General features: G+C 50.4%; 5 protein-coding genes across 5 annotated transcripts; 2 read left to right on the top strand and 3 right to left on the bottom strand.

Moving 5' to 3' along the window:
* Positions 1-6089: 6089 nt before the first annotated feature.
* On the bottom strand, positions 6090-8489 carry LTHEOB_11865 (uncharacterized protein; the record flags this gene model as incomplete). The annotated part of the gene is made up of 2 exons (XM_035508668.1): positions 6090-7519; positions 8192-8489. 2 exons carry the CDS (start codon positions 8487-8489, stop codon positions 6090-6092), a joined length of 1728 nt encoding a protein of 575 aa, XP_035365559.1.
* Positions 8490-9760: 1271 nt separating this feature from the next.
* On the bottom strand, positions 9761-12229 carry LTHEOB_11864 (uncharacterized protein; the record flags this gene model as incomplete). Its single annotated transcript, XM_035508667.1, has 6 exons — positions 9761-9937; positions 9993-10228; positions 10293-10496; positions 10556-10587; positions 10651-11159; positions 11225-12229. 6 exons carry the CDS (start codon positions 12227-12229, stop codon positions 9761-9763), a joined length of 2163 nt encoding a protein of 720 aa, XP_035365558.1.
* A 973-nt stretch (positions 12230-13202) lies between these two features.
* LTHEOB_11863 (uncharacterized protein) lies at positions 13203-15782 on the top strand (the record flags this gene model as incomplete). The annotated part of the gene is made up of 1 exon (XM_035508666.1): positions 13203-15782. One exon carries the CDS (start codon positions 13203-13205, stop codon positions 15780-15782), a length of 2580 nt encoding a protein of 859 aa, XP_035365557.1.
* Positions 15783-17692: 1910 nt separating this feature from the next.
* On the top strand, positions 17693-19642 carry LTHEOB_11862 (Kinesin K39; the record flags this gene model as incomplete). Its single annotated transcript, XM_035508665.1, has 1 exon — positions 17693-19642. One exon carries the CDS (start codon positions 17693-17695, stop codon positions 19640-19642), a length of 1950 nt encoding a protein of 649 aa, XP_035365556.1.
* Positions 19643-19941: 299 nt separating this feature from the next.
* Positions 19942-20641, bottom strand: LTHEOB_11861 (uncharacterized protein; the record flags this gene model as incomplete). Its single annotated transcript, XM_035508664.1, has 3 exons — positions 19942-20272; positions 20358-20557; positions 20606-20641. The coding sequence occupies 3 exons, from the start codon at positions 20639-20641 to the stop codon at positions 19942-19944; spliced, it is 567 nt and encodes a 188-aa protein (XP_035365555.1).
* Between the last annotated feature and the right edge of the window lie 3224 nt (positions 20642-23865).

The following is a 23865-nucleotide window of genomic DNA, read 5'->3' as shown; positions in this document are numbered from 1 at the left end:
GAGATGTTCAGGGACAACGGTTAGTCTCGTCTTCTACCGCGACACACAACCTTCATATTTTTGCGACTTGGCTGGTCCTGCTTTTACGTGCTACAGAGTCTTGCTTATTGTATTTATGATTCAATCCAAGAGGGTCCAGTGCCTAGGCTGATGGAGGGTTTGGGTTTTTCCCGGCTGTGCTGATGAACCCGTATGTTGTCATGGCCGAGAAGCTGTTGAAAGCTGAGTACAAGAGCCCGTGCATGCTGTATGCTTTCCTAATGGCCACCGGGCTGCCACATTTTGCACTTTATATCCGTGCTCACAAGGCATGTTGCAACATATTAAAGGTTGCATGTGTCTGCTAGGTGTCGTTGCATCACATGACTATAGAAACGACCCTTCGGTGCCGTTAAAATGGTGCATTTCACTATCGCGGACACGTATGGCTTACTACTGTATCGCATCGCCGACATGGATACAGCAGTTCCTTTCTCTGAGCTGCTGCCGTTATCTGTACGAGCCATCAGGTGCAAGATGCTGTTGTTCAATTAGAGTGGTAAGTACGTACGAATGCGACAGGGCCCACATATGTCATTTAGTTGGATATTTCTATGCAGATCTAATTACTATGATACTTCCCGTTGTAAAGTTCCATTCGTACCAGGCAAGAGAGCCTTGTGGACCTTGCATACTTCTCGTTCGTCATGAAGGGTGTAGTGCAGCTAGGCAGCGTAACATGCGCCTCCACCTAGTTGGCCACGGCCCAAAGCGCAATTTGTGCCGCGCTAGCTGCATGATGCAGCTGTTTCTTTACGCTAAGATCTGTACAGCACCCTCTTACAGCGGAATGCTAGCGCGAAGATCATTGCAAGGGACTCTGGGCTCGCTCTGGTGATACGATAGGTCAAAACCGTGGGTTTGTGCTCCTCCCCAGGGTAGTGATAGGCCGGAACCCCAGTATTCCTTGAAAAAAGCAATTCCGCGCTACTTACCGGATGCAAGGGGGGCCTGTACTTTTGTTCATGCGTGTGAGCGGAGTGGGGTTGTATGCATGCCAGCTGTGCCAGCCCTGTCCGACGACCGGGAATCGACCGATTGTTGTCCCTCGCCTAGCGAGGGCCCTTGGCGCTTATGCACGCCACCGACAACGTAGTTGAGAGGCACAAGTACAAGTAAGGAGGAGGAATAGGGCTGGCGAAGAAGCATATTTATCTGCAGTACTCAAGGATTAAGTAGCAGACATGCTGTAACGCAAGGAGTAGCTACATTTATGTGACGTAGAAACTGCGAGTGCAGCGTTGAAGTCCATTCGGGGGCAAGGAAGTCGAAAAGGGAACGGTCGTCACAAAATACCTTCACATTGCCTACGCATAGGCCATATACCTCCGGACGCAGTAGCCCAGGGCCGAAACAAACGACAAGGAAATTTCAAGCGCGAACAATATATACGCATGAAGTATCTGCGCGTTTACGGCGCTGCGCATCCGCGCTAGCCAAAAGCTCTCGCGTGCGGCACAGCGCACTAACCCTGGCTGTCACCGTGCTCAACGGCAGACTGACAGCTGCCACTGCGTCTGTTTCCAGTTACACGCAGCCGCAGCTACGTCGCGTCTATTAGCCACTTATCGGCCCACATGGGCGCTTATTTAGGCAATTAGGCTGATCGCGCCCTGGGTACTGGATGCTCTGTGGGCGCTTTTCTTGATCGCTTGCGCCAAATTTTTCAGCCGCCGTGCCGCGCAACCTGCCTGCAGCTGAAGGATACAAAAACGGCTGACGATTCCATCGCGTCTTAACTCAACTTGTGCTGGCGTCCAATCCCTGCCTCGTGTTCTGCCATCACGCCTTACTCGAGTTTGGCTTGCCCTTAATGTCGTCGTCCAGATTTACTGCGATCAATGGCCCCTCTCCTCCGCAGACGCTGAAACTAAGCGATAGTGGATCGAATCTCCGCCTATCACAAATGGGCCCTCCCTTGCAGCCTCCACGTGAGCTCAACACGTGCTTGCCGAACCCAACCAAGCGCAAGCGCTCCTCACACAATGAAGTCGAGAAGGACGACGAGGAAAAAGACGACACGACCCTCTTCGCTGCCGCCCCGAAACGTTATGCAAGTGCGTCTAGTGCCGGCGTCAATGTCGCTTACCAGCCTGTACCCTTGCTGCGGGGAGAAGTCGAGGCTGTCGGCGCATCGAGAAACGACCACCACAATGATGGGCCACAGCTCTCTGAACAGGTGGATAGGAGCAAAAGGAAGAAAACATTCAGTCCAAGGACAAAAACGGGTTGTGGGACCTGCAGGAAGCGCAAGAAAAAATGCGACGAAGCAAAGCCAACCTGCATCAATTGTTTCAAGAGCGGGTTTACATGCGCAGGCTACGCCCCACAGCCAGGCTGCGAGAATCCGGGGCCGCCTACCAGCTACGCTGAAAATCGAGGAATTCTTCCCAAACAGCTATACAGCCCCTTCTACGACGAGCCACGCGTGCAGCCCGGCCCTTTCATTGCGGCGCCCCGACTACCTCCGCTGCCGCAATTGATCCTTCTACAGCCAGCAGCAACGGCACAACCAGCATTTCAACACCAACCGCGCCATCAGCCGCCACCACTCCCGCGTGCACCATCGCTGCAGCAAGAGTCGGAGAAATTGAAGATGCTAGCGGGCAGACCCTTCAATCCGGCAGCGCCAGAACTGCGAGCCCTACGAGAGGAATGCAAGTATGCTCTGTCTAGATTCAGCCAGGCCGCAGGTGTCGGGGCAGGAATCGAGGAGCAAATGCAAAGATTCTGGGAAATTCTACGATTGCCGCCGCCATCACGGACAAGGAATCCAGAACGAGTAATGGTTGACCAGCCGTTTAACTGCGACTACGGATTCAACTTGAAGATTGGCAATGATGTCTCGATCGGGAAGGATTGCATGGTCGAGGACGCGGCTGAGGTGGTGATCGGAGACGGATGCAAATTGGGGCCCTGCGTTACTATAAGTACGATGGAATGGGGCCGGTGGACGCAAGACAGTGATGGTGAGCGCTTGGCAACTGCGAAGATGGTCAGGCTCGAGGATAATGTGGTTGTCGGAGCCGGCGCTCGGATCCTGCCTGGATCACATATCCTTAGTGGCACAGTGGTAGCGCCGGGCGAGATTGTACCGAGACGCTCGTAGATAGTCGACTGTGCGGATGCCGCGACATGAGATTTTGCCTTCGTTTTAATATGTATTCACTCACTTAAAGCCATCAGGAACTAGTATATTGTGTCTTTTTAGGAAGATCGGGACGAGTGTTTCCTATATTAGCATGGCCATATAAACTATGCTGCTCCGGACTACAGATTGCCTTTTTCTATGGTAAACTGCAAGGATGGCAATGAACAACCCTGATTTCTGTAGGGTCATTTTCTTCCCCCTCGCCAATGTAAAATACCAAGAAAACCTTAAGGCATGCCCCTTCCCCCAAAGGCAAGCTCCAAGCCAGCGGCTTCATTTGTTGTATTTCATCGTCCGTATCCCATTGCAGTCACTCTAAGAAGATCATTACCATTTTTCATACCTGCTGCTGCATCCGTAGCATGACCCACCACCAGTAGAAAAAAAAACGCAATAAAACCATCCACGTTGCCCCTTTTAGAAGACCGCGCTGTGCTTAATAGACGACAAAAACGGCATAGATGTTGATTTTAACCAATCGTAGATTACCATCGAGACTAGCCGCTCTTACAAGTTGTGCTGCAAGCTAGGCCGCACCTTTTACTACCCTTGGCAACGATACCCGGATCGTTGAACGGGCCGTCAGGCATAACACAATTACAAGGCTTCCTGTTCACCGTGTTGCATGGCTACCTTAGACATCCGGGGGCGCAAGCCTACTAGCGCTGCCTCTTCCTCATTTGCGGCAAGCACTGGCGTCCTCACCATGCGGGACGCGCATGGTACAGCCAAGTGGTGCGACAGGCCCCATCATGTATGTAGGTAGCTGGCCACAGTCACGGACCTAATAGTCCCCTCTTACGCGGCATAATTGCTCAAAAATCATGAAAAGGGGAGGCAGGGATTGTTTCAGGAGTGTGGTAGGTCAAAACGAGTTGTTTATGCCAATTCTGGTGGTATCATACCCAGGATTCCGACTTTTCCGTGAAGAATCAACTTCACACTAGCCATCGCATGCGAAATCCCTCGCAGAAATGATGGCATCCCAGGGCCCCGACCAAATAGATCCGCGCTAGCAATCGTCACGCTAAAGATTGCGGGATCAACAGATGAATGATGTGCTATCCCAGCACGTCCAAACATCTTTCCACTTATTTATGCATGTGAGCTTGGTGAGCTGTTGGCCTGCATACCCGTCAGCGCAGCCCTATGATCTTCACGCACAACAAGGACGTCAGCTTTGGAAATTCTCAAAGAAAAACAGCTAAGGAATTCGTGAGGTGGGAGCATACGCAGGATGCGAAAAGCAATGCAGAAATTAAAGGTAGGAGGCGAACGCAAGCACATTCGAGGAGGAAGCAGATCGGGATGAAGGAGTTTGGGATTGGAGCAGTCAGCACACTACGGTGCAGGGAATAACAAGGGTGTGGTGAAGATGCACCCGCTGGCTGGTAAGAGGACGTCATTTACTCGTTACATAAGCGCGTATGGGGAGCAAAAGTCGGTGAGCAAGGGAAACGGTGGTCGCGAAGCTCATCTACATTCGACACGCATATGCAGAGCGACAATAGCAATGTACCCTCAGCTGCTTGCGGGGATTAGAGCACCCATCGAGGTTTGATTGGTCGAGCAATTGGCTGAGCAACTGTCGACGTGCACATGGACTGACCCCACAATCGCTGCAGCTTCCAGCAATCAGCTGCATGCAGCGCAATACTTACACAGCGCCGACGTAATTTCACTAATAGCTGTTATTGGTAGGACGGTGAGGGTCATGTATCGCCTTCGCCAGCCGATCATGCCGACGGCATTGCAGGAGGCCCGCCCGAAGTAGCGGACACACCGCCTAGTCGGTCCTTGGTGGCCCAGGCCCACGGGGATTTTTTCTTTTTTTGCATTGAGACGATTTGGACACGACGTGCAAACTTCAAGCAAGAACAAAGCCCGTGCAACGTACTCGGACAGGTACAGTCTTTCAAGGATTTTTGAGCGCGGCAGTAGGCCTCAATGCGTTGGGTAGCACTTTCGTGCATATTTTTGGTGTTCCCCTGAGCATTACCCGACGAATGCGAATCCAATTTAGTGAGGATGCACCGTGCGTGTTGCGGAATATTTCCGCGCTCACGTCGAGGAAGACTGAGACACGAAAATGAGGAGGTGAACGAGTACGTATTGCGCTATGCGAAAGAAAGCATTAAATACCACCCTCATCAATCGCGCCTGCTGATGACGTATTAGTTCCATAAACTGATCCTTGAAGTTACGTGCGGCTGTAAGCGTATACGCGTTTCCGCCGCTACAAACAACTATACGCCTTATAAACACTGTTATGCAGAGTTAAATTGCCCCCGAAACACGACAGCAGAGCCCGCCTACTTAGCTCTCATCTGCTTGTGGCCGCTCACTCATTAGTTGAATGTATTTGGGCCAACTCACAGAGGTTATGCGGACGTCGAAGACGATTGCTTTTACGTACCGAAAGTCATCCATGTTGCTGTAGAAGTCCTGACCATGGTCATTCTAGTGGATCAAACTTTATGGCCGATGGGAGAAACTGCTTCTAGATTCTCTCAAGGACGAAGTGCAGACCTACCTCGACTGCATCACTTCAGAACTACCGCTGCCGTAGTTAGGCTGGATATCACTTGCAGGGGTAGTTAGAGTCAGCAATGATGGCATAGCATCCGAGGGTGGTGCGTCTGCCTACCTCTCTGAGGGTTTCGGCGATGGCCCTTCCTGGGGGACCCAGTAGGAGTTTGGCTGTTTTTGTCCGTACATGGTTTCTTGGAAAAGACTGTTCCGACTGTGAGGGAAGGAATAGTATTTGGCATGTGGATTGGTCGCATAAAGTTACTTAGACTAACTAAGAGCAGATGTCAGGCCGAGCAGCTGCTCGACAACTTGGTTGAGGAGCCATTCACAATCGTATCTAAATGCGCGAAGTCAAGTCCCCTTCACCTCAGATAAAAGTATACTGCTGGAGAGGGTAATCCATGAGCTGCCAAAGGCCCTTGACTTTATCAAGGACTTTGTACGCGCAATCCGTATCCTCTTCCATTTCACTCGTCTTCATCGCATCCTCAGGGTCCATTTCTCTTACTGAAGTGACTTGTTCTTCAGTAGACGCCTTCCTGTAATGCACACTTTCAAGCACCCAGCAGACGCTCATACTCCTAATCTCTGGGCGTGGCAGAACTTCCCAGTTTCCGTCGTAAAGAGTGCTTATAAGAGACGGGCCGTCGACATCGAATGCAGAAACGAGGCCTTCGACTCGGCGCTCTTCGGCCTCAGGTTGCCAGATTCCACGGGATACGACGTCCATGTACCCGACGAGGGAGTTGGTATCGATTTGGGCTGAATGGCTAGATTCTCCCAAGCTTTCCGAGAATGATGATTGGTCGACAAATAGTCGTGCCATCCAGAGACGCAACTGTCGTCGCAGAATGGTGTCTTCTGGAAATATACTTTTCTCCTCAACTATGGCTGCTTTCTTCCCCTTGGAAGTACCTGAAGTTGAACTCTTGGCCTGCGGCAGATCCGCTTTCCGTTCAATTCCTCTGTAGCCCAGTTTGCGTCTCATCATGGAAGGGGCACGGTTGTAGCGCCCAATCCAGAGGTGGCCATCTCGCATGATGCGGTCGACGAACCATATCTGACTATATGTGTCGTCGCGAGTCTTGTCCAGCTGAAGAGTGGCGAATGGATTTGCAACGATATCAGGATGGTTGAATAACACTTCCCCAACCTCGTCAGGAAGGTCTGCCCTGTTTTCATCAACTGTATCAACCCGTATCGACTGCCAAATGCTGTTTGCGAGGCCCGTAGCCCGAGGATCTATTTCCCTATTATGGTAGAGAAAACGGAGAATCGCAAAAATAACATCGGCAAGTACACGCTGCATCCGAATATTGCCTTCCACGCGATGGAAATTCACGAAGTTTGTGATAGTAAAAGCTTCGTCAGAGATACTTTCCAAACCGGGAAGATTGCTTGGCAAGACTCGAGTGCCTGTATTGAGCACGTTCTGGACTTGTTGCATGAGGAAGTCGTTCTTCGCAAATTTCTCAGTAACCAGCCGCTGTCGCCTTTGGAAATCCTCGTGGGTGTCGTCCTTCAGGTATGCAAAATTGAACTTCAGACACTTCAGGCTGTTCCATGTTTCGGCATGTTTGAGCTGAATGGGAGTGAAATCCAACCTTTCTTCAACCGTCCAAAGGTACGCCCGCAGATGCACACCGTCTGTCCTGAGCAGGTCATGGCCGTGGTTGTATCTTGAGAGACCAATGTAGCTGCCATGTCGTATCTTGCAGTGATCTAGCAGGTGTGGAGCACTGCCGAGGGGGAAAAGCCACCTCGGGATTTCCTTGCTCGAAATCGAAAGTTCGTCGACTATTAAATATTCGTTAGCACGTAGGGAAAAGATGCAAGTGGATCGTTCGATTGGTAAAGTTATCTTGAATAGAAGGCTTTGTGGATGCGCCTACCTGCATGCCCCAGTCGATACGCTTCTAGGGCTAGAATAGAGCAATCTCCGTTCAACAATGCTAGTGCAATGAATGCCATGCGCAGGGATTTGCAGTTTCTTGCCACATCAAAAGTGTTAAGTCGGGTCTCGAAACTGCACATGTTTGCAATGATCGCAACACGGTCCTGAATATCTCGACACCCACGAGTGTGGAGAAGAGTTAATGCTCCTGCTGCATCTACCGTTTGGCGTTCCCCATAGTTGTTTCCCCCAACAACTCGGGGGGGCTTTCGCTTGGGTTTTGGACTGTGTTACAACCGGGTGTAAGGTCTCTGCAACATCAAGGATGCGCTTTTCACGAGAAATTGTAGTCGAGTCCTCGCCGCCGTACCGCACAAGAACATTACCCATGGTAATAAAGTCGTGCTCTAAAAAGAACCTCGCAGCCTGGACCATGCTCTGGAAGTTTTTTATCGGTATGCAGACGATTTCAGACGGGAATTTTTCATAATTTCGTGGCGTTGGCGGGTGCGGAGTTGAAAGCAGATCGCCTGCAGATCTGCCAGGCACACGAAATTCGGACGGCCACGAGATACCGGGGCCTCGCCGGAGAGCAATCAGTAACTTCGTCCCTGCGCAGAGCGCCTCTTGAACGACCCAGGCACGCGTGTACCAGCGATCCCTACCCACCATCTCCAAGAAGTCGAGTACGTGATTGAATATCTGCTGGTTGATGACAGGTGGAGGTGTGTCGCCTACCCATCTCATGCCTCCACGCACATCCTCGGCCCGGAAATTGGTCAACATGTAGACAGCATCAAGCTGTGCTTGGTTGGTGACCTGCGTCGAGATGAGGCCACCTGTAACAGAAGCTCGGTTGTAGACTATGTCCATAGCTTGGATTCCGAGCTGTTGGTCCTCTTTACGTTCCTGGGGGCTTTTCTCATTCGGTTGTGGCAAGCACTCCTAATCGATCCAAATCATGCGAACACCACACGAAATGGCAAAGTCAACCGCTCGATCAAGAACATCGTCTAAGGCCCGGTTAAGCCTTATCTTTCCGTCAACGTCCCGCACCTGGTAAGTTCTCTCCCCCATAACTGGGTTACCCTGTTCATCTTGCTAAGGCTCCGGCCAGAAGTAGGATATCACAGCATAGTGACTGCAGACTGTAATGTCAGGGAAGGACTTTAACTAAACGACATCAGCTGGTCTGTAAAGTCGAAACTTCCGCGTCTTCCTATTCCGGAGGAATTCCGAAACCATAGAGTAGACGCCGCAAGCGTATTTCCCCGGTCGGCTATCCTCGCCTAGTACCTCTACAGTACTAGTGCTTTTATAGATTAATCTCTAAATAGATATATTAGTAACGAACTCGAGCATTTCTTCTAAGTTATCGCTATTATATTTCTAAAGCTTTAAGTCCGTACTATCGTAGATTAAGAACTTAATATCTTTATACGCCTAGATTTATATTTTATAACGGTTAATACTATATTTAAAAAGACTTATAAGCTCTTTAAAGTTATTTAATTTTAAAAAAATAAATTAAGTATTTATATTATTTTCTATAATAGACTTTAGATTATTTATTATTAGATTTTTATTTTTTTAATATTAAAATTTTTAAAAATAAAAATCTACTATTATAGTAAAACTATAGATACTAATACTAAAAATAAAAATAAATTATAATTTAAGTAGCTAAAGAGTTTAAAAGACTTTTATATAAAAAAAAAATAAAATAACGCTAAATAATTACTAATAATAAGTATTATATAGTTATTAGTTTATAATAAAATTTTTATTAATATCGCGTATAGATTTTTAAAATTAGTCTCTATTTAGCTTCTTTATAATTTTATACTAGTAACGAGGGGTTAGACGTTTAGATTAAATCTAAAATAATCGATCGTAGTAGCGAATATACTAAAATAAGCAGGTAGAAGATAAAGAATAGCGCTAATAAGGCCTAAATAGATAGAAGTAAAAGAAAGTAGATTGTTGTTGTTGTAAGCTATCTAGAAAAAGCTACTTTTATACCCGCGCTCCGTGCCTATACAAACCCAATCTGGAAGGCCAAGGCCTTGGCCAGCCGGCCTGCCTTTGCAAGCAACGAAAGAAAAAGCCAACTATCTACACGCCTTCCACCACTACACTAGCATCTAAGTCGTTTCGTTCGTGGGTAAAAGGCGCTCCAGCTCACTTAAAACCTCGCGAATGTTTTCGAGACGCGACAGCTCCACTTTGACTACGTCGTATAGGTATTTTAGAGACAACGACTCGCCAAACGAACAAGCATGGCGATTTGCTGTCACAAGAAGATTTTTAATCTCCCTCCCCTTTTAAAAGTACCGTCAATTAGTATGGATTCAGTACAAGGAGAGCATCACTTACATTGACGTTGAGTTTTCCAAGAGCTGCGAGCATCTCGGGTGTCCATGAAGATTCTTGCGTTGTTTTGGTGTTGAATTTCAAGATGTTCTTCCAAATCGCGGAGCGATCCTCATTGGTTAGGTCCGGAAGGTCGATTCTGAGATGGATACGGCTGAGGAACGCTGTGTCGAGGTTTTCCGTTAAATTCGACGTGAGGAAGAGCACACCTTCGAAGTAGTCAAGCATCCTTAGCCATACTACCCATACATTAGCTTTCGTAGCATTTGGGGACATAATAACTTAGAAATCGATCAACCTTACCAGCAACGATGGCATTTCTCTCCAAATCAGTATTACTTCGCTTTGACATGACCACATCAGCCTCATCTAAGAGGATGATGGCATTCCACCTCTTGCCCAGGTGGAATATCTTCTGTAATCCTTTTTCAACGTTTGTCACATTCACACTGAGCTCCCCTGCCGAGACGTTGTAGAGCGGACGTCCGTGGAGCTCAGAAATACTCTCTATCCGTCTTGCAATTAGCGTAGTTCGAAGCTTGTACATCTCCCCGCAGTTTCCTTACCTGCAGTTAGAGTCTTGCCAATGCCAGGATTCCTACATATTGTGTCAGTTATACGTAGATATGGGACCGAGGTTGACGTATGAGCGGACACTGACCCTCCTAAAAGCAGCACCAGCCCCTTTCCCTTGCCAGGAATAACGTCATCAAAGTCGTCGGTCTGGACGCTATGACCATGAACTAAGGATTTGATGAGAGATTTGGTGTCCGCGTCGACCTGCAGAGAGTCAAAGGCATCGGAGCTGGAACAGACTTCTTGAAGTTCATCGAGGAGCACCCAGCCCCATTCCTTGGCTTTGAGAGCGTACGCAGGGATGCGGGCTGGACAGAGTAACAGCAGGTCCTCCTCTTTTCCACCCCGCATGTCATACCTCTCGGAAACCCTATTCAAAAGTTGCGTGAAGACATCCTCATCTGAGTTTTCATCGCCTTCCTCCGGAGACGCAGTGTCGGAAGGATCCCCGGTGTCGTCATCTTCGGAGTCTGAGTCCGAATCAACTGTTTTACTCTTAGACCTCCTGATTGGGCCTTGATCCTCAAGCCTCACTACTTCGTGGACATGGTAGTCAAGGTACCCCTTGTAGTCTACTACAACCCGCTGGTTTATCTGAAGAATCCGTGAAGTTAGACAAGGAGATAATTTAGATGCCTTGGACAGCATAGTATCCTTACCTTTGACGTTGGGGCAGATGACACACCGTATATTCCCCACAGAGGTCCTTGATAATGACGGTAGGTATGGCCATCCAAGTCTTTTCTCATAATACCTTTGAACTTTTCTCCTCTCTTCTCAAGCCTTTTCCTCATGTTGTTCCAGCCACGAAAGTAGCGCACCGGCAATAGAGGTAGGTCCGAGATGTACATAGTTCCGTTGACTCTACCTTGGAACGAAATGGGGTATCGCTCCTTCGTAAGGCCGATCTTCCGCCCGTCAAAGGCGAGCCGCACTCCGCTGATGGACCAATACAAACCATCCTGGGCGATATCTCGGCAGATCCAACATTCGGGTGCTTCGCCGTCGTTCCGTATCAGAAGTTCGTTGGGTGGAAACAGCGTCCACAAGGTTTCGCAGCTGATCATGTTTTGGCCAATCAAAGACTCGTATTCTTGGTGATTTCTGACTGTCAACTTGTCGTTGCTTATGAAATCATCCAGGTGTTTGAACTCATCCCGAAGATTTTCGTAGGGTCCTGAGTCGCTCCCGTACGTCCGAATGATGTCTCTCTTGAAGAAGAGCTCGTAAAAAGGTGCCGGGATCTTGATTGGCGTACTATTGATGTCGATGCTGTCGTACGTGTTGCCAACAATTTCTCTGAAGGCGGCACAGAGAGGTTTGGATTGGATGACTAGCTCGGTGCGTCCGGCCATATCGCCTCTGGGCGTCCTGTGGACGATTCTGCGGATGCAGACGGCACAGTCGTCATATTTTTGCCTTTCCTTCTGCTGCTTCTTCTTCCTCCTCTTACTTTGCGGCCAATAGTACTCACTCGTCAACTTTATCTCCTCGTCGCCACCCATCATGTCATTCGTCTGGATGACGGTAATGTCCCTGAATCCTTTACGTGGCACATCTTGCGTGGCCTGCGTCCCTGGACCACTCTGTTGGACGTCTGTACCAACGTGATGTACATCGTTGTCGGAGGAAATCAAACCCTCCTTGTAATCCTGAACGCTCATGATAGGACGTCACTAATCTTCAGTTCAAGTTAACAAAAGACGTACAGTGAGTCGATAATCGAGCTTTGGGTGGGGGAAAATTCATACCGGCAGTTGAGGCAGTAGAGAAAAGTGTGGAAATGTCTTCTTCGACTTTCACATCTGTAGGCGTTTGCTCTTCTTATATCATACATTGACCTCTCCAAAAAGTCTACAGCCGTGTGAGACACAGAAGATCGGCCTTGCTCAACCGTCCTATGCGTTGCTCTCTGCCAAGCTCTGCCTAAGTCTGCCTTGCTATGCTGCCTTCTGTCCAGCATGGCTTAGCGTGGCTTAGCGTGGCTTAGCACTGCGCGACGTGGCAGGCGTCGACATACACTGAGATGTTGTCTCGCCAATCGATGAAAGATCAGCGAGGTGGCGGTGAAGGTGGCTAGCTGACCCACCTGCAAAGCCTCGAACACGTCAGAGCTGGAACGTCTTTTTTGACAGCCAAGAAATCGCGTTCACATGCCTCGGAGCCTTCTCCGACATCTGTCATACTCTTCCTGCAGCATTATAGGGCGATATGCTACTTTATCGCAAAAGTTTTTATCACTTGGTGTGTCGATCACCAAACACACATTGCCACACATATATTGATTGCGCCTTGTCAGCCACACAAATGTTGATCACTGCGCCTCAGAGTTTTTTTTTTTGCGGTGTCAAGCCAAGACGACTGCAGCCTATTCAGGTGCACGCACTCTCTGGTAGCGCTCAACACCAATGCATGCATGTCATCGAAGAGGCTGAGCCCGCATCTGCCTGGTGCTCTCCACTTTGACTGATTTTGTACGGGCCTTGGCGCCCGCAAATTTGCTAGAAATATCTGCCCCCCGATCATTCTTCGGGATAGATTATTAGAGTTCTAACTCAACACTTCTCGCCACTTTGAACACCACATCTAGCCTTTTCAAACAAGTTTCTTCCGAAAAGTCAGGCGTTGACGACTACCATGAGTCCACCAATCAAACTCCGTCGGCAACGCTCTCGAAAGCAAAACTGGAAGCAACATGTCGATTCCACATCACCCAGCAATATTTCGACTCAAAGGAACTCGATCAACATCTCGGAATCCGAGCTTTTCAAATTGGTCTGCAGCTACGAGGGCTTTTCAAGCTCCATAGCGCCAGACATCACGGTGCGAGAGGGCTTGCACAATCTGGAAGACGTGACTGCCTACGGGGTGTCCGAAGAAAAACAAAAGGAGCTCTGGAAAATGGAGATTGCGAGACTTTCGTCGTCACTTCAAATTCCAGATGGGTCAGCCTCGTTTGAGGGAACCAACGAACTCGATCAGGACACCAAGGACGCGTACGAGATCTTGGCTCACCTCGCCGACCAAATGTGGATCGCCCTCAACATCGCCGTGCTCGACTGTCAGTCATTACTTTGCAGCCATTTCCCGGCTTTCGCCGAAGAAAGCCAACTCCGCAGGAGTCAAGGGATTCTTGAACAATTCACAGAGGATGATGATAGTGATGAGGAAGAGGAGTCCCCGCAGGCAAATGATCCAAAGGACACACCCAGGGGTAGCCGCGAAGACTACTTCAAGCTGGTCGACTACATCACCGCAACTATGGCCAGGACACTCTGCACAGCTGCCAGTGGGGAGGAATGGCATTACAACATTTTGTCCACCCTTGTCAAGCTATCCACTAAGCTTAAAGTTGTGTCCTTCCATCTGGAAGATTCAGCATCCAGCGCGCTGGAGAGCAGCAGGACAAAAAAGCCTATTCGTCCGGTACCAGGGCCAGCCGGAGGTCGTGGTGCAGCTGCCGGGATAAGCATGGGACGAAACGGGGGAGGGGACTCTCTGGACCTTCTGGGGGCGATGCTCGACAGCGCGCTTCAGCAAGAAAGCGGAGGAGATGATAAGCCCTATTCAGGCCCGAACACGCGACAGAGAGCAGTGAAGCACATGTACTGGATGCAGACGGTTAAGTTTGGACTTCCTGCCTACGAAATCTTCCGGTACATCCTGGTGTCTCTACGCGGCCGGCAAAAGCTGATTACCACGTCCACAACATCATACGAGATATGTGCCATGGTCTACGATACCAACTTTCAACAATTTTCGACACTGGTATACCAAGACATTGATGGGGAGTATCTTGGTTCTTCGAGGCCGGAGAATATTCAGATGGCGAATTCCGTCTTCGAGGTGCTCAGTTCAACCATGAGAAAGCTGGAAAGGTCACGCCAGCAGCAACAAACCCAACAAGACGGGCCAAATCCTGGTGGTGGAAATTCGAGTCCATCGTCGACTACGACCGTACCCGCATCAGGGACTTCAAACGAAGGCGCCGAAGCCAACACCAATGATGCGCCGGTTGCAACAGAAACTCATCAAAGGACGCAATCCAACATCGTTGGGACGACAGTTTCATGGTCTTACGCCCAAGCCGACTCGAGTAAAGCCAGAACCTCGACATCCGACCCGTGTGTGGATGGGAAGCAGACCATCCGGCTCCAATCTATGAGCGAGGTTATCACGGTGATGATACCGCTCCTTTTGGCAAGCCCAAAGGTTATCTACATGATGACCGAGTTTATCGGACTTTGTGTGTACACCTCGGTGTCTGAAGAAATTACACTCCACCCGACCACCAAATACAAGGCCATCTTTTGCATGAGTACCGAAGAGTACCGCAAATACTGGGATGAAAAGCCCCGTTCAACAGTCTCCCAGCTCTCAGAATCGCTGATAGCCAGAGATGCAGTGGTATCGCGTAACGATGACGGGTCAAATGGAATCGACACTTTCGAAGCAGAGCACTTCCACAAGTACCAACAAGACTTGCACGCTGTTACGAATGCAATGAATGATTGGATATTCGAGGAGAATGGGGTGAGGGTCCGCTGCAGGTGGTATGTCTGGACAGTGCTCAGCATAGCGTCGATGCTTGTCCTCGGCGGCATCGCAAGCGGACTCACAATTCAAGATCGACTGAAGGGCGTGGATCCTTTTAACATCACCACCTTCTGCTGGGTTGTGGCGGCCTTTGTTATTGTCATTGCTAAAAGCCTTCGTGTGGCCAATTGGGCGTGGCGAGACTTTCTACGCTGCAATGTGCTCTGTCGGAGCGTCTCGGAGCTTCATTCGGTGACGGGGATAGACGAGCAGCTAATCCTAGGAAGGCTACTACAAGATGAGTCGGCAACTCGACTGCAGACGAGAGGCCCCTACAACTGCGTCTTTACCCGTCAAACGAGCAGCGCCGACGGCTTCTCCATCGACCATCCTATGAGTATCGCGACCATGCTGCTTAGTGGCTTGATTATGATTCAAGTCCAGGCCATCTACCGCGGAGATTTTCTCGTTTGTCTGGATTTGCGCAAAGGAACCAAGTACCACCTCGTTCTTCAGAGCAGAAATCCAACAGACAAGGAAGAATACATCTCCAGCGATAGACTCGCTGTCGATAATCCCCAACAGACCAGTCGTCAACGGGTTCTTTTGCAAAAGGGAGGCGACACCCGATGGAATCGAGTAATCGGAGTATACGGTGGGCGAGACTGCTTCTTTACTTGACCTTTATTCCCACATGGTTACAGAGAGGAGGTAAACTACTACGCCACTAAAGTGTACCTCGTCATCAAACCTAACCTTAAGGATAGGGGGTTTTTCAAATTGCTTTTTAAGTGGCAACTATCAAAGTTACGTGTTTATACTTCTCTTTTATTCCTATAGTTAACTTAATACCAACTCTTTAATACAGTCCTTCCTCCTTTCTATATTTAAAAAAGCCAAGGATCCCGCACGGGAATTCCAGGAACGTTCAGGTGTTACGGCATAGCCAGCAGCAGTAGGAAAGTCAGAATCTTATACGACTTACCGCCCACGTAACAAGTGCGCTAACCCTGCCTAACCCTCACAACCGAACCCGAGCCCACCGGCCCGACCCACTAAACCCCTTCAGGAACCCTGATCACTCCGATCACCTTAATCACCCAGAATGACTACCACTAATCACACTAATCACCCCTAACCGAGAGGATCAATTGGAGTCTACTTGACTCCAATAAAGTTTTGCTGGGGGACCGTGCGCGGCAAATGTAGACTCCAATAAATTTTCGAGCAGGTAGTTTTACTGCTGCATCTGCTTTTCAGCAGTGTTCAACTCAATCCATTTGCACCGTTCAACAGCCGTCAATGCGGTCGGTCTGTGTCTCGGCGATGGTAATAGTGTCGCAGTAACACGGATTGAATCATGTGGGTCTTGCCATGCCGGGATCGCCACAATTGAATCGCCCTATCGTCCGGCGGCTTTCTGTCGATTGTCAGCGCAATTGGTATCACTACCGAAGGGGAAATGATGAACGTCAATGCGGATCACGCCGCAACTGTATTAGTCACCCTGTTGGCAAGTGATCTAATTTTGTTGCCAGATTTCAGCAGTATTCTTAATAACAAAGGTCAGCGTGTTGGAGAAATCACAACAGCAAAAGCGCTGAAATCTGGGGCCTCTACATGCCATGTGGTGGATTTGCGCGAAACGTTTATTCGTGATTATGTTTGTACGGTACTACAAACCGGTGCCTTGCATAAAGGAATTTATTTGGGTGGTACGTCAATTTATCGCCAAAGCAGAGGCTGAGTTGGCGCCCGATATTGGTGCGGATGCCTTGTGCTACGGGCTTACGCTTGCACCGCTGGGCAGGGTGACGGCAGGCAATTTGCAGGCCGTTTGCGCCGCGCTGGATGTTTCTCGTTCACCAAAGATCGGAGTTTTAGACGACGTCCTCTAAGAAACAAAACAATGTAAGAGAAAAATTTGAAACGGGTGGCCCATGCGACATGATTCTTTGTCTAGAGGCCAACAACTTGGCAATTACTTAGTTTATTTGTCTGACTTAGCCCTTTGTTATTGAGACGGCAATCATAGTTCTTTTTCTTAATTAGATCTAGCTTGGCCTCTTGAACAGTACTATATTACGACTACTAGCAGTATCTCCTCATCGACATCCTTTCGTATTCTTCAATTCGCTTTCTATACCGCTCGGTCCTTGCTACTACCGTTATAATTTCCGATATAGATGTCACCAGCCGTCTGGTTAGGGGCTCCGGCCCCGCTCAACTTTTGTCCAGAGACAGGTTTCCATGTTGCTGGTAATCAGACTGATTAACCTCCACTATGGCAGCCTGTCTACGCCCACCAGGGCTCGCAACTCAACCTCAATCTAACACCCTCGCTCGACCCTCGATTCCCACCCTCCGAATAACACTGAATTCTATATAACACCATTGTTAAGGGAGAACAACTCCTCTGTTCGAAAACAATCACCGAGTCACCATGTATATAATCAGCACCGAGTTATGCTCCTTCTCCTCGACACCGACACCCACGACACATCCACTGCACACCGACATCCCCCACTCTCCATACCCACCCAATCAAGCACAACCCGATACACCAACAGCACCCGACACCAACCAGACCAATGGCTCTCTCTCTCGGAAACGGCCACGGTTCAGGATCCCAGTCTCCAAGCCCCGGAGCACTGACGATATTCGGCGACGCCGACGACGAGAGGCGCCAATGCAACGGCATCTGCCGCGACGGCAACCAGTGCCGCAGAACCGTCGCAAAGGAGGCGTGGAGGCTCCACAACGTGCGCTTTTGCAACGAGCACGCATATCAAGCCACGGACACCGCCACCAGGGCCGCAGCCGCGAACAGGCAGCTCCGCGCCGAGAACCAGCGGCTGCGCACCAGGAACCAGCAGCGGCGCACCGACAACCGGCAGCTAAGTACCGAGAACCAGCAGCTAAGCACCGAGAACCAGCAGCTACACGCAGCCGTCGACGACGTCACGCAGGCCAACGACGACTTGGCCCAGACGAACCAGGACCTCGGGGCCAGAGCCGCGGCGGCGGAAGACACGGTAGCGAGCCTTGACGAAGCGAATCGCCATCTCGAAGCCAGGCTCGCTGCAGCAGACGACGCCACGACCAGCATCCGCAGCGAGCGCGACCAGCTCCGCCAAAGCCGTGACGAAGCGACGCGCCATCTCGAAGCCAGGCTCGCCGCGGCAGACGCCACCGCGACCGCGATCCGCAGCGAGCGCGACCAGCTCCGCAGCGAGCGCGACCAGCTCCGCCGCAGCCGCGACGCCGAGGCCCAGGCCAGCAGGGACCTCCTGGCCAGCAGGCTTGCCGCCGCCGAAAGCAACGCCGCGGCGACGCTGAGCAGCGAGCGCGAGCGCCTCGAGCAGAGCCATCGCGAGGAGCGTGCTCGGCTGGCGGCGGTCAAAGCCGGCCTGGAGGAGCGGCTCGAGGCTTCCGAGGCCGCGAACGCGGCACTGGCGAGGGAGAAGGCCGAGGGCGACAGGGCGAGGGAAGAGCTGGAGGCCGAGGTGGGTAAGCTTCGCGGCGAGCAGGAGCGCTCTGCTCGTGACCTTCAGGATGCCACCAACCGGGCTGGTGAGGCGGAGAAGAGGCATGAGGTTGCCGAGGGCGAGTTGAGTGATTCGCGAGCGACCAACGCATCACTCACCAGCGAGCTCAAGGCCGCCCAGAACACCGCCGAGGCCCTGGAGGAAAAGCTAAGCCAAGCCGATTCCAACAACGAAGCGCTTAATGCCAAGTTCAAGACTGCCCAGGAAAACACCAAGGCCTTGGAGACAAAGCTTAGTCAAGCTGTTGCCGACAACGAGACGCTTACTGGCAAGGTCGAGACAGCCCAGGAAAGAGCCGATGCCCTTGAAGAGCAGCTAGGCGAAGCCAAGGCCGACAAGCAGACGCTTACTGCCAAGGTCGAGAAAGCCCAGGAAAGAGCTGATGCCTTGGAAGAGCAGCTGGGTCAGGCTAAGGCTGACAACGACCGCCTCAGCATCCGGGTTAGCGACAGCGAGGGCCAGCTGAGGGATTCTCACGACCATGCCGAGGCCCTAAGGGCACAACTCAGCCGCGTCAAGGCCGACAACAACCGCCTTAGCACCCAGGTCAGCGACTGCAAGGGCCAGCTGAGGGATTCTCACGACCATGCCGAAGCTCTAAGGGCAGAAATCAGCCGCGCCAAGGCCGACAACGACTGCCTCCGCAACCGGGTCAGCGATAGCGAGGGCCAACTGAGGGATTCTCGCAACGACGTCGAGGCCCTGAGGGCAGGGCTGAGCCGCGTCAACGCCGACAACGACCGGCTCAACAATCGGCTCAGCGATGCCGAGGCCGAGCTAACAAGCACTCGCGAGGATAATGCCACTCTTGCCGCGGAGCTCGAGGATAGCGAGGACATCCGCGAGGCTCTAGAGGCTGAGGTTATCCGCCTGACCATTAGGGTGAGCAACGCCAGGGGGGACCAGAGGAGCACGCGCCGGACGATAATGCCCGCCGAGGTCCAGGACAGCGACGACGACCTACTGGACGAGGTTTGCCGAATGGCCATGTAATCGAGTGACTCCGAGAGTGATTGGTTGCGAGAGAGACGGGCGTTGACTTTTAGATTCCAAGTAGTCAAATACATATTCATTCTTAATATTGTGACCAAGTGACAACGAAGCTAACATCAGGGGTCCCACTCGATAAGTCTTCGGGTATTGATGTGACGCTGGTAATGAAATGGGAATGAATAAGGATGCGTTGATGTAATCAAGGCGAATTACCAAATCTTATATAGGAACGCTAAGTATTTTCTAACGCTCCGAAGCTCAGCGAAACCTTGTTTCCCCTTCCGAATTATATACTTCGGTTACGTCATATTCTTGATATTGTCATAGAGGGGTCCGAACGTCATCGAATTGGGATCATATATCCCACCATGAGTCTCGTGGTCCCTGACCAATTGCAGCACTGCCGTGAGAGTTTGTGGATCTCTGCCAAATTGCTTGCTGGCCTTTCTCTCGTAAGTTGCTTTACAATAGGTGAACCAGTCTTTCATCTTTTCCTCAGCGGCCTTGAGATGCTCCGACATAAACTCATCGATCGCCGCTGTCCAGCTGTTCTGGGCGTCATGGGGGAGCAAAATACCAGCGAGCTGGGGAGGCCATTGGTTGAGGTCTGGATCTGCGTCAAGTTCTTCGCTAATATGAGGAGAGCCGTTAGTTAGCTTCTAGAGAAGAGATTACCGCTCTCATCTTCATTGAGCTTAGCAAAGGAGTGTCTTACAGGATTCCCCGCATCCGATTGAAGACTTGTTGAAATGCGCTGTAAACAGCTGGTTCTCGCATGTAGCGAAAGGCAAGACTGGCGTACTGCATCCTGTCGCTCATATGTACAAGCGTCTGGGTGTCGCGGCATGATGGAAGCAAAGAACCTTCGTCATTAACGAACCACGTATTCTCGGCCTCGCGGTGTCCGTGGAGAATCTACAAGCCAAGGTTAGCATAAGAGCAACATTCTGCAGCGTAACTTACAAGGGCTTTCATTCTGTTGATGTTCTCATCAAGCATGAAAAACTCTTGCACACGGGTGTTATCTGGGCAGTTGCGAACAGGCATTTCCCAGCATGAGAAGGCTTTCCCGAGCCGTGTAGCCGCTGATTCGTGCTGAAACCGAGAACCGGCCTTTCCCGTTGGATTCTGGAACACACGGCGAAGTTGCTCACAGGTGGCTATAGGGTCTACTGGGGGATTGAAGAAGTGTAGAAATCCCCGATTCCCTCTGAGCGAATAGAAAAAACGCTTTAAGATTTGTTTCTCAAAGGCGAGCTCCGCTGTAGAAAAAGGGAGTCCGGTAGCTGCATACAGCCGCTCCACGTTGGAAAAACTCACCATTAAAGCGCACGCCACGGCTGCCATTAGCTTCAAAACGTCCGCGGCTCCCATCCGCACTGAACCGTCGAAGTGTTGGATTGTAACAATGCTTCGACTTTTCGTAATAGGTCCACACCCAAGGCCGATTGTCTTGGTCCAACACGTTGAGGGCTTCATTTCCAGCGCTCGGATAGCCGGGGACCAAGTACGTGATGTCGCATACAGTGCTATATTTCGTTGAGTCACCTCGGTGCTGCAGAAGCGTTCGCGGTCGGACGCGCCCCCATGTACCCTCGAAGTAGTTGTCCCAACACCAGTCATCCCCACGTGTCTTTGCAGTCGCTGCACTGCCTTTCCGCCGGCGCCGGCGGTGGTGGTGGTGGTGGTGTTGAGTCCGTCGTGCAGTGCTGCTTGCACCAATCGGTGGGCTCGCCCTGGTTCATCGCGCACGAGTGGCACATTCTCCCAGGAGTGATTTCCTCGGTAGGAGCCGGAGCGCTGATAGACGGGGACGTGGTGATTGTTGCGAAGAATGTAACTTCAGGCAACCAAGAGTCCTGCAGGTCATCATCCTCGGGGTTTTCGGGGTTAGATCAGACGGTTCACATCCTCGTAGGCTGAGCACGCCGTGCACTCGCTCGATGAAGCGCTGCTGTCCAACGTGCTGGCCGCGCTTGGTGGCGGCGGGGGTCATGGTCGGCACGGGGCCTCACAACTTGTGGTTCGCCGTTAGGGTCGATTGTAAGCGGAGGAAAGCCTGGCGGAGGTGGAAGGATTCCGCCAGGAATCATCTCCACGGTCGGAATCACCATGATGCCGATATCGGGCCCCACGTACCATATGGGAAGCACAGTGACATGGCCATCGACGGAGGTGGTGGTTGCTGAGTTCGCCGTTAGGCTGGAAATCTGCACAGTGGTGGTCAGGGCTCTGTCTTGGCAAGACGTGGACAAAACAAGATGCCACCCACGGTCGTCTTGCAAGACAAGCCGGCTAAGGAGGGTCATCTTAAATGGCTTAGCTTGATTTGTCTTATCTTGGCGTCTTAGCAAGTCGTTTTGGTGTTTTGGTTCGTAATTCTTATGGTATAATTTCCTAGTAAAATACGTTTAGAAATAGGGCTAAGCTCTTTTCTTTATTAATAGCTAAGCTAGAGAATACGTAATATATACACGTAACGTATTATTAATTCTTTTTTCTATCTATCTATTAGTTAGATTATATATTACTAATATAACCGTTTTAAACTATCTTAGTTTAAGATCTCTAAAATAAGACGGTTTTTACTAAAATGCTAGAGGCCGATCGTCTTGTAAGATAAGACGCCAGCGGAGAACCGTCTTATAAGACGGTTTTGTCTTGTTTGGCAAAACGTCTTGATAATGCAGAGCCCTGGTGGTGGTAAAAGGTAATCCTGGCGGGATTGTCGTCTGCAACCCTGGTGTGATTGATATGGTGAAAATGCTCGTAGGCAGTTTTGAAGACCGAGAAAGAACGGACGGAGAGGCGTTGATCATGTATAGAGTGGATAGGGCTTCGGTCAGTAGAGGCATATCAGGTGACGCCGTGGGCGAGCCGCAGGTTTTACTTTGCTAGATCTAGTTTGAAAGCCAAGGAACAGCGTGTCTCTCATTGATTTTATGTGGCCTTGTTTGAGTATTCCACCGGATACACAAAAAGCAGCGCCGCAAACATTTTCAATCATCCCAGTTGGCAGTCTGGTGCTGGGCTCACGTGGAGCCTACTCTGGTTTCCAGATATTTCTTCTGTTAACTATCCCATTAGGACTACGCGGGATATTTTGAAGACCCTTCGGGCTCTTTCCATTTTCATTTGCCTCGACAAAGATGACATACTCTGGGAGGCCATGCATTGCTTGCTGTTTCATCGCCTGCAAGATGATCTTGCTGGTGATTAAACTTGTTCGATGATAGCCATCGTAGTGAACGTACGTGGTGAGGACCGTCGTACTTGCGCCCTTCTAATTTGCATTAGTAATATGTACAACTGGCGTTCGTTGGTGACCATACTTTTCGAAGGACATTCTCTTGAATTTGGAGGTTAAGCCAATTCGTGACGTTCACCTCAAAGTACCCTTGACAATCGATACGGTAACCGTATTTAGGGGACGAGATTAAGGTTTCGCCTCTTTGCGCCGGGAGTGTGAACACTTCCTTTGCCTTGGACTCCTCCCAAAGCTCAATAATCCATTCTGTTACGGTACTCTGTTGGCTACGAGGGTACTCGTTGCCACTTTTGTTTCGGTTGATGAGATTGCTGGTTTCGCGGACTGACATGAGGGTCAGAGAGCATGGAAAACGTGTAAAGAAAAAAACTAAAGTTCCAAGTATGGCTATCTAATAAAGTGAGAGCGTAGGCGTTATAAGTGCACGCTTACCCCGCTTCTATGACATACGTTTACGGATTCAGCGCTACAGCCTTGCGCTTCGTACTACCAAACGCCTTGAGACCTATTAAATGCCGTCCGACCCAAGCTCCATTCACTAGCGCTTATGTTTGGAATCTAGAAACTGCTTGCCAAGCGTGGTCTAGAACAATCCGACCCAGAATGCGTGGTAACAGTAGTGGGTGGACGCTCGCATGAACGCACGTGTTCAGTCCCGCCGCGGTACATGCAGGTGTGCAGCAGGCAGAAAAGGTTGGCTACGTGGCTGTCGCCTGTTATTTGCCGCTGCGAGACCTCGGATGGCGGGAAGTAGTAGCCAGTCGTGGCTGAGACAATCAATGCAGCTCCGACCGGAAATGTTCATCAGCAATGCTACACGACACCGCCGATATCCCTTGCGGCATTGCATCTGGTGCAAGCCTCGTGTAATGCCCTTTTTGCTTCTGTTATCCTTCCGGAACCGTAATTGGAGCTTTTTTAAGATAAAGAGAGTACTATTATTTAATTTTGTTAA

Source organism: Lasiodiplodia theobromae (assembly GCF_012971845.1).
Source record: "Lasiodiplodia theobromae strain AM2As chromosome Unknown scaffold_54, whole genome shotgun sequence".
In the NCBI taxonomy this organism is placed as follows: Eukaryota; Fungi; Ascomycota; class Dothideomycetes; order Botryosphaeriales; family Botryosphaeriaceae; genus Lasiodiplodia; species Lasiodiplodia theobromae.
This window is presented reverse-complemented; position numbering and strand designations above follow the sequence as displayed.